General features: G+C 34.6%; 2 protein-coding genes and 1 long non-coding RNA gene across 8 annotated transcripts in view; all 3 read right to left on the minus strand.

Moving 5' to 3' along the window:
- Positions 1-2934, minus strand: part of LOC117916831 — a 3151-nt gene extending 217 nt beyond the window's left edge. Inside the window, exons 1-4 of one of the 6 annotated variants that reach the window (XR_004651613.1) lie at positions 1437-2934; positions 574-626; positions 421-485; positions 1-330 (exon numbers count right to left, since the gene is read on the minus strand). The exon at positions 1-330 is cut by the window's left edge and continues 217 nt beyond it. This is a non-coding gene — a long non-coding RNA (uncharacterized LOC117916831). Of the gene's footprint in view, positions 331-420; positions 1216-1436 lie in introns of all 6 variants that reach the window. The other 5 variants (XR_004651612.1, XR_004651610.1, XR_004651611.1 and 2 more) reach the window with 5 other exon arrangements.
- The window catches only part of LOC117917048 (subtilisin-like protease SBT4.6), a 14006-nt gene extending 6975 nt beyond the window's left edge, over positions 1-7031 (minus strand). Inside the window, exons 1-3 of the mRNA XM_034833273.1 lie at positions 5984-7031; positions 5375-5904; positions 2945-5045 (exon numbers count right to left, since the gene is read on the minus strand). Coding sequence (XP_034689164.1) covers positions 2945-3115 — 171 coding nt within the window. The 5' untranslated portion in view covers positions 3116-5045; positions 5375-5904; positions 5984-7031. The remainder of the gene's footprint in view (positions 1-2944; positions 5046-5374; positions 5905-5983) is intronic.
- A 126-nt stretch (positions 7032-7157) lies between these two features.
- Positions 7158-11884, minus strand: LOC117916830 (elongin-C). Its single transcript, XM_034833016.1, has 4 exons — positions 11655-11884; positions 11240-11345; positions 7582-7707; positions 7158-7390 (listed from the first exon to the last, which is right to left on the minus strand). Exons 1-3 carry the CDS (start codon positions 11764-11766, stop codon positions 7629-7631), a joined length of 297 nt encoding a protein of 98 aa, XP_034688907.1. The 5' UTR covers positions 11767-11884; the 3' UTR covers positions 7158-7390; positions 7582-7628.
- Between the last annotated feature and the right edge of the window lie 1875 nt (positions 11885-13759).

Raw genomic sequence — 13759 nt, forward strand, 5'->3', positions numbered from 1 at the left:
CTGCACCTATTTTGACATGGGATATTGAGGGGCCGAATGTAAGTGCTCTTGGAAACTCAGACTTTAAAAGGCCTTTTTTCTGCAAAATAAAGACCATTGAAGGATGATTGAGATCCTTTGGGGAGCCTCTACTGTCAGTAGGACAGCTGCTGTTGTCTCTTGAAATGAGTTTTTACCATGTTGTATTGTAGCCCATGCACACATCCTTCGGATGGAGTCAGCCTTAAGGCAACATACACTAACTAGGATTTATAGCTTTTATTGGTTCCATCAACATGACCTGATCCATAAGGTTGCCATATCAATGTTTGGTAGCATTCATGAGCCAGGCTATAAAACACAAGAATTCAGGAACTCAGAATATAGATTCTTATGAAATAAAATCAAACAAGTTGAATTCTGTTATCTCCTGTGGTGTACCTGAATGTGAAGCAAATGGTGAAAAATGCTGCTGAGATATCTAGTCCTGGGGCACTTGCATCTGGCTGCAACATATTGATGAACCCAAGAAGTAGATAAATTATATCTAACAAAACCTATGACAGAGAAGTATAAATCATGGACTAGATGTACCTTCAAATTTTTCAGTATATGATGGTTCGGCCCTCATAATGAAAATTCTGCAACTAAAGGAGCAAAAAAAAATGCTTCAGGATTTCCAGACAATAAGAACCCAAGAATTTGATATATTGTGCCAGTCAAAGAAAAACTAAGAATTACTGAATAGATGGGTGGTTCATCAGAATCCTTAGTTTGTAATGAAGCATAGTAACAATGAACCAAGAATTGGGTTTTTTATTAGAATTCTCACTTGGACTCGACATAAAACTCAACCCTAGCTAAAAAACCTTGTCCAGTTATAACTGATGCAAGGGAATGACAGGAGAGACAAGATAAACATTTTCTTGCAAATTGTTCAATGTGCTCAACCCAAGGGCACCAGCCCTAAGTGCTTCTTCGAATCCTCAGAAACATTCACATGGTAGAATCTTTTAGTTCACCAAACTACTGTCTAAACAGTCCCTCACAGTCCCGGAAATGAAATATAATTCCATTTATTCTTGCATTCCCTCTCTGATGAAACTTGGGGTCAATATTTACTCGAGAGCAGAACTTACACAGCACCTGATTCATCACATTGACTTCGACAGTTTTTCCATATTTAAGAGGAAACTTCGTTCCATTCAATGCAAAAGAATTAATCAACAGCATCACCTGTTCATATACAATGGTGTATAATAAATCATTTCAAGTAGTGCAATACATATCAAGAATGTTGCTGGTTTCTTAATTTCACACAATGGAAAACTGAAATTTTTCGTACACCATTTAAACAAGGGGCCAAACCCATCTATTAATATACACTACATGTTACCTATGAAAGCACGTTCTTGTTAAACTAAGTACTCAAAAGAAGGGGAATTAATAATACATACCTTTAATGTTGTTCCATTTCCAAGAACAACCTTGTCAACGATTCTGCAATCAGTGCTGCTTGCCACTATACTGAGCATCCAGGGTGCAATACTCACTATACCACCTTGCCAAGGACCTTCAATTCCTGCAGTGTTATAGGCTAAAATACCCCTCTCCATAGCATGACAAGCACCGATTGCTTTGGAGCTCTGGAACAATTTGTTCAGATCCTGTAATCCTAATGAAATTGTATTGAGTCAACCCCATTTGAAATAGCATCATTAAAGGCAGTCAATATATCTTGATTTCTGCACCCTATTGGATCATCACAAACTTTGTATGATAGTCCTGGCTGAGGAAACTCCTCTTGCAATTCCTTGTTCCAGACCAAAAAACCTAGTATCCACTACCTTATTGCCAGTTGCTGTGGAAGCACTGTGTCCCTCGTAGAAGCTGTTAACTCCAAGCTCCAATCAACTTCCTGTAGAATTTACACCCCAGATTGCTAAGAGAATCTTCAGTTGTTGACATGAAACACAACAATATACAAAACAACGTTAGTTCAAAAAAAAAGAAAATGATTAACCTCACTTGCTCCTATTATCAGGTGGTGGTTAGATCTATTAAGAACAAGATAAACAAAATTAATATTACTGACCAAGATAACCAAATACTTCTTTTTTCTTGCTTTTCTGTTCACTTTCTCAATTATTTTCACCTTTTTCTCTAACAAGCATCTCATCCATCAGGTTATATAAAAGGAGGATGAGCAGGAACACCAAAAAAATACCAACAAGTGCACCAAATAGAGAAAACTGTGTTAACATAACTAGTAGCATGTCTGCATGCTGGCATGTGCAAGTAGAAATATATATTCAAAAATATTATATGTTCTTGTTGCAACAAAAATTTAAGCCACCCTTACAAGCACCTCTCTATTTTCTTAGGAGGACCAAAACCTCCACCACCGAAACTTGGTGAATCAAGCCAAATTCCAGCATCAATAACACCGATAATGACATCACTCTCAACAATGAGATTTCAATTAATGGTTTCAGTGAAACCTATGAAGTCGAGATCTCATTGTGTGAAGTTGGAGGGTTTAATGGACACCACTCCCTCCATGCCTGCATATCAAGTTTAAATGACACTACAACCTTATGAGACATCAAAGAAACAAATTTATTTCAAAATTACAAGAGGATGTTCCAATATACATTAGCCAATTTTTCTAGTTCTTTATCAGTGAATTTGACTGCAAATGCATTGAAAATTCCCCTTCAGGAGGAGATCCTAGATATTCCATGTAAACCTACAATATCAACCACCTTATTAGCAACCACTACAAGTTAGGCAACACATGCATATTAAATCCATGTACATGCTAAGATGTTAGTAAAGATCAGCCTTCTTTGTAACCTTGTCAATTACAAGGTCTATATCGTGGATCTGTTTTGTACCCTCCATACCCATAGTAAGATAAATAGGTACAATTGTTATAATACAAAAAAAAATAATAATAACTTGCCTTTCTATCTTCATCACTAGCACCACCATTAACTTCGACCATAGCACTCCATACAATAATCATGCAGAAATCCATGAAATCCCATGATCTGTTGTTTGAAGTCGGGCATTTTAATTGGAAATATGACGCTACTCCCTCCATGCCTGCAAATGATGCCAAGCATACCACCATTACATAACTAATTAAAATACAGCAATTTGTTTTCAATATGCATAGAAAAGGATCCTCCAACAGTCACTGGCAATCTTCTTTTGCTTTTGATCAATGATCTTTGCCACAAATCCATTGATGCTCTTTTTTGCAGCCTCTAACCACAATATCACTTCAGAACTTGCACGCACACAGAGAAACTTTATGGAAACTGTTTAAAAAGAAAGAAAGCTTCATAGTAATAAAATCAGCAATGAAAGTGAAGTATCTGCACAGAATTGCTTCTGGCATACTACAGAGATGATCAGATGAACGTTATATCCCCCTCAGGAAGTGTCCTCATGCGCACAATACAAACCTGCATCAAGATCAAAATGCGGGACATGGTCTCACATCTATAATTGGATTACATGATCAACAGACAACATATATTATATGTGAATCAATAACATGTGGATGGTATGTGGCACTGTACAGCATTAATGAACTTGAGCTTTGGAGGTGTCTTTGCGTGCAATAGATCAATACAGACAAGATGATCTCAACGTCATTTTATGAGAATGTGAATCCTTACTTGGTTGTATGTCAAGGTTGAAATAATCAAGCTAGGATGCAAAGATCATGGAACCCACCATGTGATTTCATTTTTCAACCATTACTAAGGTCTTGTTTGAATTGGCTTTCTAGAAGCTAAAAGCTCCTTTATGAGCCAATTACGGCTTTTCCATGTCTTTGGGTTATTTTATTGAAAGAGTTCATGGCTTAAAAAGAGCTTAGCAGGGAAACAAGGGCAAGATTGCTTCTCATGGAGGCTATTTTTTAGCTTATGCTGAAACTTCCATGATACCAACACTGTCCTTTAAAATCATGGCCAAACAAGGCCTAAAGCTATTTATTGAATCCAAATCCTATGAGACCGAACAGATTTGGAAAATTAAAAGCCTCAAGTAGCTGATGAACAAGAAGAAGAAACTAATAGATGGATACTAAAAGATGAAGGAGAAGGCATATCAGAACCTCTTATTTGGTGAAATAGAAAATAAGGTAGAAATTATAGACTGTTTGATGCTCGCATTCTCAGTTTAAAAAGGTCAAGAAAGTGGAAAAAGTGTATGCAAGAACTTACTTTTTATTTCTTTCCACTTTTCTTTCCTTTTCCTTTTTTTCCGTTCATCTTTTCTTTCAAAATATTTGAGATCCAACTAGAGCTTGTAATAATCACTAATTTAAGCAAAGAACAAATCTCATTAACAACTTATATTGCACTATTCTTCACTTTAACATGCTGATTTGGAAACTACTTTTGGAAAACAGTTACTAAACTCCAGCCATGCTAAAGGCCTAAAGTGCCCTAATTGATAAAAGGTGAATTATAGTGAAAAGTTACCCCAATGCAAAGTGGATTTGTTCCCACACTTCCTTTCTTGCACTTTATTCAGAGTACCGATAATTTTTGCATTCTATTTATAAAAATAAAATAAAAAATGTAGAAGCAAGAATAAGCATAAGTTTGCTTTGAGTTATAAAAAGTCCTCATTCATAACTCTGAATAAGCATAAGTTTGCTTTGTGTTCATTTATAATTCACTTGAGCTCATGTTTCTATTGATCCAGATCCTTTAGGTCCTTTTTCAGTCCTCTCCTGCAAGCACACAGGTGAAGAAGGACACGCTTCAACCAGTGGTAACCAGTAATGAATTTGTGAATTACAAGAAACTCGGTTAGCATGAGTCTCTTCTAAAATCTCATGAGAAGAAAACCAAGAATGGACTAAAAGAACCTCCCATTTTATAATAAGAAAAATAGATTTCATGTTATCTGTCATTATTTACTAATACCTAAAAAGCAAAAACAAAAAAAACAGGGGTTTGCAGAAAGATGTTTAGTTGGGATGCAATCCCATCATTGATATGGAAGACAACTATTTGCAAATTGACCCACTTAGTCAGACCCTAAGGCTATGTTTGGTTCCCATAAAATTTGAAGGAAAATGCAAGGGAAAGAAAATACAAAGGAAAAGCAGAGGGAAAGAAAAAGTGAAAGAAAATAAAAAAAATAGATTAAAAGTTGATAAATTATTTTTTTTGTTACTTCAAACTCATTTTATTTATTTTAACACATCAATATAAATATTAAATAATTTAAAAATACTTAACTTTTTTATTAGTTTTAATCATATTTGATTTTCTTTGATATTTTTCATAGGACAACCAAACATAAAAAATCATTTTCCTTTGCATTTTTTTTCTTTCCTCAGTATTTTCCGGGAACCAAACATAACCTAAGTTACCCCAACAGGTGTCTCTTGCAGCTTATGATTAAAGAGACCCCTCTGTTTCACCAAAGAGTGATGTCATATTTGCTTTGCTTTTTAAATAACAAGTAATGCATATTTACCGATGACTTTATAAAATATATATATATATATATATATAGATATATATATATAAAGGCATACCTGGTGAAGCAATTAGCAAAATATAATATTTTCTTTGTTGATGTAGGTTTAGCTTCAAGTTATAAAAAATATTCTACGTTCTGGCTGGTAGGAATTGTCTCCTTGGCAGAATGCTGAAAGGAAACATTGTTTACCAGTACTGCATCTTTCAATGTGTCCAACCAACAATGTCGATTTCATACTCCTAAGTTGTACATTTCTTTCTTGAACATAACTTATAAGCTACAAAATTTAACCAAAAATAAGGACAGACAAGTGTATCATTTACAATGAGAGGAAAGGTGTTTACTTACTGCAAATAAGCTACGTCCATCTCAAAAAATCTTCTCCAGTTGCCTGGATGTGGATCAACCCTGCAACACAAAAGCTGTCAGATTCTTGCCAAATGAAGTCCCATGATCTTGTGTATAAGGAAGACATGTGAATCCATACCTGAAAATACCAAGTCAAAACAATTCCAACTTCATCCATTAATTAAAAATATGAAGTCAACATTTCTGCACCAGGTGCCATTTGCATCTTGTCCTTGATAAGGTTGCTGCAAAGCCATTTAAGACCCTGTACAGAACAGGGCTTTTGAAGCAAAACTGTACAATGGTGTATATCACAAGGTAGCACCATAAAATTAATGCCCTGTAGAGTTGTCGAAGTGATGAAAGATGGAAGTGAAGATTTGAAATCATAACCTAGTACCACCTTCTCTGCAGTCTACCAACCTTGAGAATTAAGATAGTCCCCTTTTCTATTATGTTATAGACAGAGAAAATAATAAAAGTTAGGAAATATAGGCAGATGACAACTTGCCCAAAACTTGTTAAAATGTGCTTCAATTGCTACTACAGAGGGATGGTCCAAAGAAACCAGAATGTGAACAATTCTCAGTACGCACAAAGTAAATCTACAAATGAATGGAAGAACAAAAATAATCTCCATGATCACTATATTATGAAGAATATTCCATTGCTGTTTTAAGGCCATTCTAAGTATTTGGCAATCGGCATCAGCAATCCAGCATCTAGACAGATAAGCACTGACAGGCAAAAAAACCACCCAAGTTAGATGGCTTCCACCTCAGCATTATGAAATAGCAGATGACTATCAAATTGATATTACTAAAACAGAATCCAAGCAACTTGGAGCTCCATAACCATGCTTTATTTGCTGGGAACTAAGAAATATGGTCTATCATAAATGTCATCAACTCATACTTATGTTGCAGAGCATTGCCTGCATCTCTGGGAAATGATGACATAGAAGAGCATAGAGCCACTCTAATAAATCATGTGATCATGCACAATAAAGGCACACAATAAGCATTTTGAAAATCCAATTCACAACCTTTCCAAAATATTCTGGCAGCCATATCAGGGTTCTGGACCATGAAGAATGCTTGAAACCAACCTTTCTAATTTTCTGACAAGTATCTTTAACAGCTAGAATAAGAACTCCCATAGGTTTAAACCTATATTATATAACTCATTTCCTTATCAAGCGAAGGGCATGAAAAAAAAAAAAATCAGATTGATTATTTGCTTAGATTGGATTAAAGTAGATCAATTAATCAAATATAACTTCAATCAATCAAATATAACTTGGACAGAAACCATTATGTTGCAACTTTCTTCTTTTAGGAATTGATCATCAGTTAGTCAGTCACGATTGCAATGCCATACTCCTGCAACTGCCTTCACTTTGGCTACATCAATCCCTTGCTTAACATTGTTCTAATGCAACAATTACAACTTAAAAGAAACTGATTATTCTTCAGATATTAAAGCTTTCTGAGGCAACACAGCTGTCCTGTTGTATCTCCAATGAACAGTTAGTCAGTAAAGACCCCTGCAGAAAAAGAAAAAAGAAAAACAAAATGGTCAGGCTTTGTAATGCTATTTCTGGCATTAGATTAAAGTCACAGCAGAATAGGTGGTGTCATATCCTATGCACAATCCTATCAATTTACACCCAACCAAAGAAATGAAAAGCAAAATATTATTGTGTTTTAGGAAACTGTATATAGTTAGAAGGCTTACAACATTAAAAGGGACTTGTGACCCCAGAAGCAAAAACAGTGATCCCCTCAAGTATGAAGATAGTTAGCAGCCATCATCAGCTCCAGAGTAAGCTCAGGTTCAATCGGAAACTCAGTATCCTTCCCACTGGCAATGGGGCAACATTTCCATGTAAGTTTAAAAAAAAAAAAAAAATTACAAACAGTGAATGCATGCTTGCATATGATTTAACAGAAGTACAGAACTAAATGGAGCTGAATGGCAAACCCAGATTCAGGTGGCAAAACCCAATTACTAAAAAGAAAATGCACCAATCTCTGTCTCATTACAGAAACCCCACCCCATATTTTAAGTAAGTGCCTAGGATCTTTGCAACACGATTTCTCTGGCGATCTATTTCAGAGGACTCAAATGTTGAAATGTTGAATATGGCAAGGAGCAGAAATGTTAAGGGTGTGTTTGGAAACATCTCCAATGAAGAATAACTTTCAATGGCTAAGGTAATTTTTAGCAGGCTATTTCAGGTGTCAGATTTTAAGGTTAGAAAGTAATGATCAAGACATTATTATATAAGTCTGAATGGTAACTTTCACTCAACATCCAAAATGTGCCCATTAAACTTGACATAAAATGTAGGCTATACTTTACTTGTTACAGAATCACTTCATCACATAAATTGCTTCATATCACCAAAGAGAAACATCACCTAGGATTTGCAAAATGTTAATATATAAACCTATGATAAGAGTTTGAATATGATGATTATGCTGAGAAATTAAAATTTGAACACTACCTTCTCTTCCAAATTTTGATAATAAGAGACAACAAAACTCCTTTGAAAGTATGGAATGAAGCCAAAAATGAGAACTATGGTTATCTCTAAAGATCTTATTAAACAAAAGAAGTAAGGATGATGATTTTTCTTTAATAAATTGCCTGGGAGAAACTAAAACCAATGAAGACAAACTGCAAAAGATGTAATCATCTCATATCTGCATTACGGGCCTTGTTATGCCTTACTTGCTCAAAAGGTAAGACTGCATATAGAAAGTCAAGGCATCACATAGAATTGGCATCAGTAGATTATCCGACCTTTTTGTATATAATACTAATGTAACATAGCGGTTCTTATCTGAAGTACATCACTGATATTTACATTGTCATGAGCTACTATTTGAGCCAGTTTTGTTTCTAGATTTCCAAGTTCCATGATGTGGATCTCAAGCCCTAGAGTCACAAGGAATTCTCAATTGCCAATTACTTATCCATGTTGATCTCAACTTGACCACTCAAAACATTTACAAACAAGCAATCTTCTAACATGAAGAAAAATAAAAGAATATGAAAATGAAATGTGTAGGGACATTTTCCAATAAAAGAATATGAAAAGGTAGTGCAGCTGGAACTTTTAAACATCTACAAAAGCAAAGCAGATTCCTTTCCTTTTCTGGAAGGCCAAAGAAGATGATAAAGAAAAGAAAGAAAGGAAAAATACTTGAGTTGACTCATGAGTTAGCTCTATGAGAGCGATCCACCATTAGCACTAGATTGTAGCGGAAAACAAAAATTTGCATGACACTCAAAGGAAGAGGGGGGAAGAAGCCTGATAACTCACTCTCTCTCTCGCACACATGCGTACACACATATATGCACATACATGTATGTATGTGGACTCTCTCTCTCTCTCTCTCTCTCTCTCACACACACACACACACATAAATATACACATACATGTGTATTTGTAAGTGTGTGTATAGCAAAAAAGGGAGCCAACACAAGCCCACAAAGCAAACTAAAAGGCAAAACAAGAAGCAAAAAAAAAAAGATAGCTACTATACCAGCCTAACCCTCATTCAATTTGTGAGTGAAATCTAAAAAAGAAATATTATCATGACACTCAAAGGAAGAGGGGGGGAAGCCCAATATCACACACACTCTCTGTCTCTCTCACACACACACATGCATGTAGTATACACACATACATATGTGTGCGCGCACTTAGCAAAAAGGGAAGCCACCCAAGCATGCAAAGCAAACTAAAATGCAAAACAACAACAACAAAAAAATAGCTACTACACCAGCCTAAACCCTATTCAATTCATAAATGAAATCTAAAGAAAGAAATATTATCATAACACTCAAAGGAAGAGGGTGGAAGCCCAATAACTCTCTGTCTCACACACACATGCGCACACACACATGCATATAGTATATACACATACATATGTGTGTGTGTACACGGAGCAAAAAGGGAAGCCACCCAAGCACACAAAGCAAACTAAAAGGCAAAACAACAAAAAAAATAGCTACTACACCAGCCTAAACCCTATTCAATTCGTAAATGAAATCTAAACAAAGAAATATTATCATAACACTCAAAGGAAGAGCGTGGAAGCCCAATAACGCTCTCTCTCTCTCACGCACACACACGCATGCATATGCACAATTTATATATATATATATGTAAACAAAATAAATAAATTAATAGCACCTATCAAATAAAGTGCACCAACATACACAAGTTGTATACAACGGCATCAAAGGCAAGATTGCACATACATGCATGTGTGTGGACACTCTCTCTCTTACACACACACACATGTATGTGTGCATGTAATAGAAAAAAGGAAAGCCAACCCAAGCACACAAAGAAAACTAAAAGGCAAAACAACAAAAATGAAAATAAAAAAATAGCTACTACGCCAGCCCAACCCCTTGTTGAATCCTGTATCAATCCAAAAGGGATTTAATAAAATATATCTTTCATGAACAAATCCATACATTCCAAACTCTCAATAGCTCCCATGATTACTTTTCTTCCAAAATCCACCTAAACAATCATATAGGTGTTAACTTTTACACCTGAGCATGACTCTTGCCCACATTCTGTACCAACAAAGCAGCATCTCCTTCATAAGACAGGAAAGCACCATGAAACCCTAAATAAGGAAAAGAATAAAGATCACAAACTATGGACTTTTCCAAATGGATTTTTCCACAATCCACCAATTAACATGAGTCCAATCTTGTGTTATTAGCTCACTTCCTCTCAAGTTGTCTCCCTGGAAAATAAATCGACTTTATAAGGAACCCTTCAAACGTTAATTTTCTCTCACTTTTCTCTTTGCAACTAAAATTAGGCAAAAAAAATAATCACCCTCCCAAAATCCTTTCCCTTCATACTCCATCCATACAAACCAAACATAATCTAAAGCTGATTCCAACAATAAAAAACCATCTCATATTCATCCCCATAACCATGGCCTTGTACACACTTTCAACTTAAGCAATCTAATTCAATAATTTTTGAAGTAAATGTGCTCGAGTGTAGAAATGCAATACTACGAGTTTACAAAATCAACTCTGGAGTAAGAAAATATATGATCAGGAAAGACCAATGCAAAAATAAAAATAAAAATAAGCATTTTCCAGAAGAAAATTTTCCACGCCACTGCTGCTTTCTTCTACACAAAAACAATACCTAATGCAACAGTTGATATCAAGAAACAGCATGATGGATCAAACAAAGCTTATGCCTACCCTAACATAATTACTGGGCAATGCACAATAAGAGAAAGAATCCCACCAAAAAAAAATGCGAATTGTCTTCATGCAAATTACTAAAACCAACACAAAACCGATTTTCCTAGTAACATTTTTGCATTGGAAAAATCAGAACCTCGCAAATTGAAGAGACCAGTAGAAATACTGGCAGATCTTCTCAAGAATGGTGGTGCTTATCTCCGGGAAAGTGACTTCTCCATGTTCCCTTTCCGCAAAGCTCCCTGAAGCCGACCAAAAAACCTAGTCAGAACTCACTCCCAAATTCCAAACAACTGTTTGGTTGCAAAGGAAATTAAGACAAATAAACCAAAATTTCATATATCATGTTTTATGCGCCAGAATTGTAACGCCAGCTTCAACCATTATCCAAATAGTGAATTTAGGGTTCAGTTAATGAGAGATGTTTTTGCTTTCCCGATTACGGCAAAAATAAATAAAATAAACCTCCGATTCAAGAATTTAATTCCTTTCCTTTTTCCTACGTTTTCTAGTAGCCTAATCGTCTCGAGAAAATAAAAACGGAAATATACCGGGAGAAGTGAGCATGTTCCGGATGGTCTGAGAAACCATGGCAGCCCTCTTGTCGATCACGAATTCGAAGCCCTCTGCGCTGATCAGCTTCACAGTGTCTTCCTTCCTCATTTTCCCGCCGACGGAGATCACCAGGCGCTGAAACGTTGAAATGAAATGGACTCCGATTCGGCACGCGTATTTTTGTAGAGAGTAGTCGGAAGCCAGATATTGAAGCGGAAATGAAATATTTGGGGTTCAGATGTAATTTTCCTTTCCTCTGAGCCAAGGAGTGTGAAAAAGAATACTTACTGGGATTTGGGAGTAATATAAAATTATGTTGCTTACGATAGATTATAAAAATAAAAATATTTGTCATTATTATTTTTGGTGATTAATCTTCTTTCATCTCCTTTTAGGCGCAGGCTTTTTCAACTACCTGCGGTTGGGATGGGGGCAACCCCATCATTGTCATTTCTGTCTCTTTTGAAATGTATTATAACTACAAAATGATAAAGAGATATTAGTAAGATTCCACGTGTTCTTGGGAAAATAAATGTAATGATATCCACTCATAGAGATTTGTGAATTGCGGGTGCTCATATTCATTCCTAGGGTGACTAATGGGAGTGGGCATGGGCATTGGCTGTAATTGGACCATTTCAACGTGTCACCCATGTTTAATGGCTTTAATGGCTTCAACCCCTATACATTTTATACTTGGATTAGAAAACGACCCCCACTACCTCTTCACTTCAACCATACTCTTAACATCATTATATATATATATAAAAGAGTTGATTTTAAAATTTATATTAAAATATTTTTTTTTTTTCAAAAAAAACAATTTCAATATGTTGTAATTATGGTTTCGGAACAGGTCGCCTATTCCAACCCCCAACCCGTTTAATTTTTTTTGGAAATTTTTTAAAAAAAAATTTTGAAACTCATTTAAAAATATATTTTATAAATAGTTAAAATATTATAATTTATTTTATTAAAAATATTCATTTATTATTATTATTGTATTAAAAATAAAATAATAAAAATTAAATTAAATTAATTTTATATATAATAAGAGTGAGATGAGGAGATAAGATAATACTAATTGTCCTTGGGTTTTAAAAAAAATATCTTAAATTCATCTTTAATCCATTTATTTAAATTTTAAAGTCGTTTCATTAACGAAGAGATGGAGTACTTGAAAAAATTGATCACATTTTCATCCCTAAATTAAATTAAAATCCAATTTATATTCATAAAATATGGTTTTCCAATTATTATAAGCTTTGAAAAAATGGTATTAAAAAACACATCATTTTTATAATAATTAAAATCGATTTAATTACATTTTCTTTTTTTTATCTTGATGGTTTTTATCCTTATGGGACGGTGCTACATCGGGGATATACGAAGAGCCTGTGGCGCACCACAGACAATAATAACCAAAAAAAAAAATTAAAATTATGAAAATAACATGCGCTGGAGGAATGGAAATGTGCCGCGCCAAAAGGCGAGTGCCAACGCAGAGTTTTTAACAAATAGATTGCGCCATTCAAAACGTCATCGTTTTGTCCACTTGCCAGTTGTCACTGTATATAACCATTTCTCGTTCCCTACTTATTTAAGTCAATAAATTAAAACCCAACCCCAATAATTACAATTTTCTTCCCCAAAACTTTTCATTAATTATCCAATTGTTGTCTGACTTTCCTAAATTGTCCCCATGCCATCCTCTTGAGAGCAACTGCTACCCTTCAAAACGGTCAAAATCAGCGATATAGAAAATTAAAAATGTAAATGTCAAAAATTTATTTTAGAATAAGATGCGATTTTAAAAAAATAATTAAGTTCATTATAAATACACAAAAAAAAAAATTGACCTTAATCAAACTTTACCCCATATTAAAATGCATATGTATATAATATTTATAAAATTTTCAGACTTTGACATTATTTTAAATTTTTTAATTAAATAACATATTGCTTTTCTCCGGGACAAAATACTAGCTCTTATGAAATTTTAAGTCAGCCTTAGATGAGAGAAAACTTTAATTGATAGTAAATTTTTTATTATTATTATTATGTAAAACTATTATCATATTATGGTTATTTCAATTTTGAT

The sequence above is a fragment of the Vitis riparia genome, chromosome 6 (assembly GCF_004353265.1).
Source record: "Vitis riparia cultivar Riparia Gloire de Montpellier isolate 1030 chromosome 6, EGFV_Vit.rip_1.0, whole genome shotgun sequence".
NCBI classification, from domain to species: Eukaryota; Viridiplantae; Streptophyta; class Magnoliopsida; order Vitales; family Vitaceae; genus Vitis; species Vitis riparia.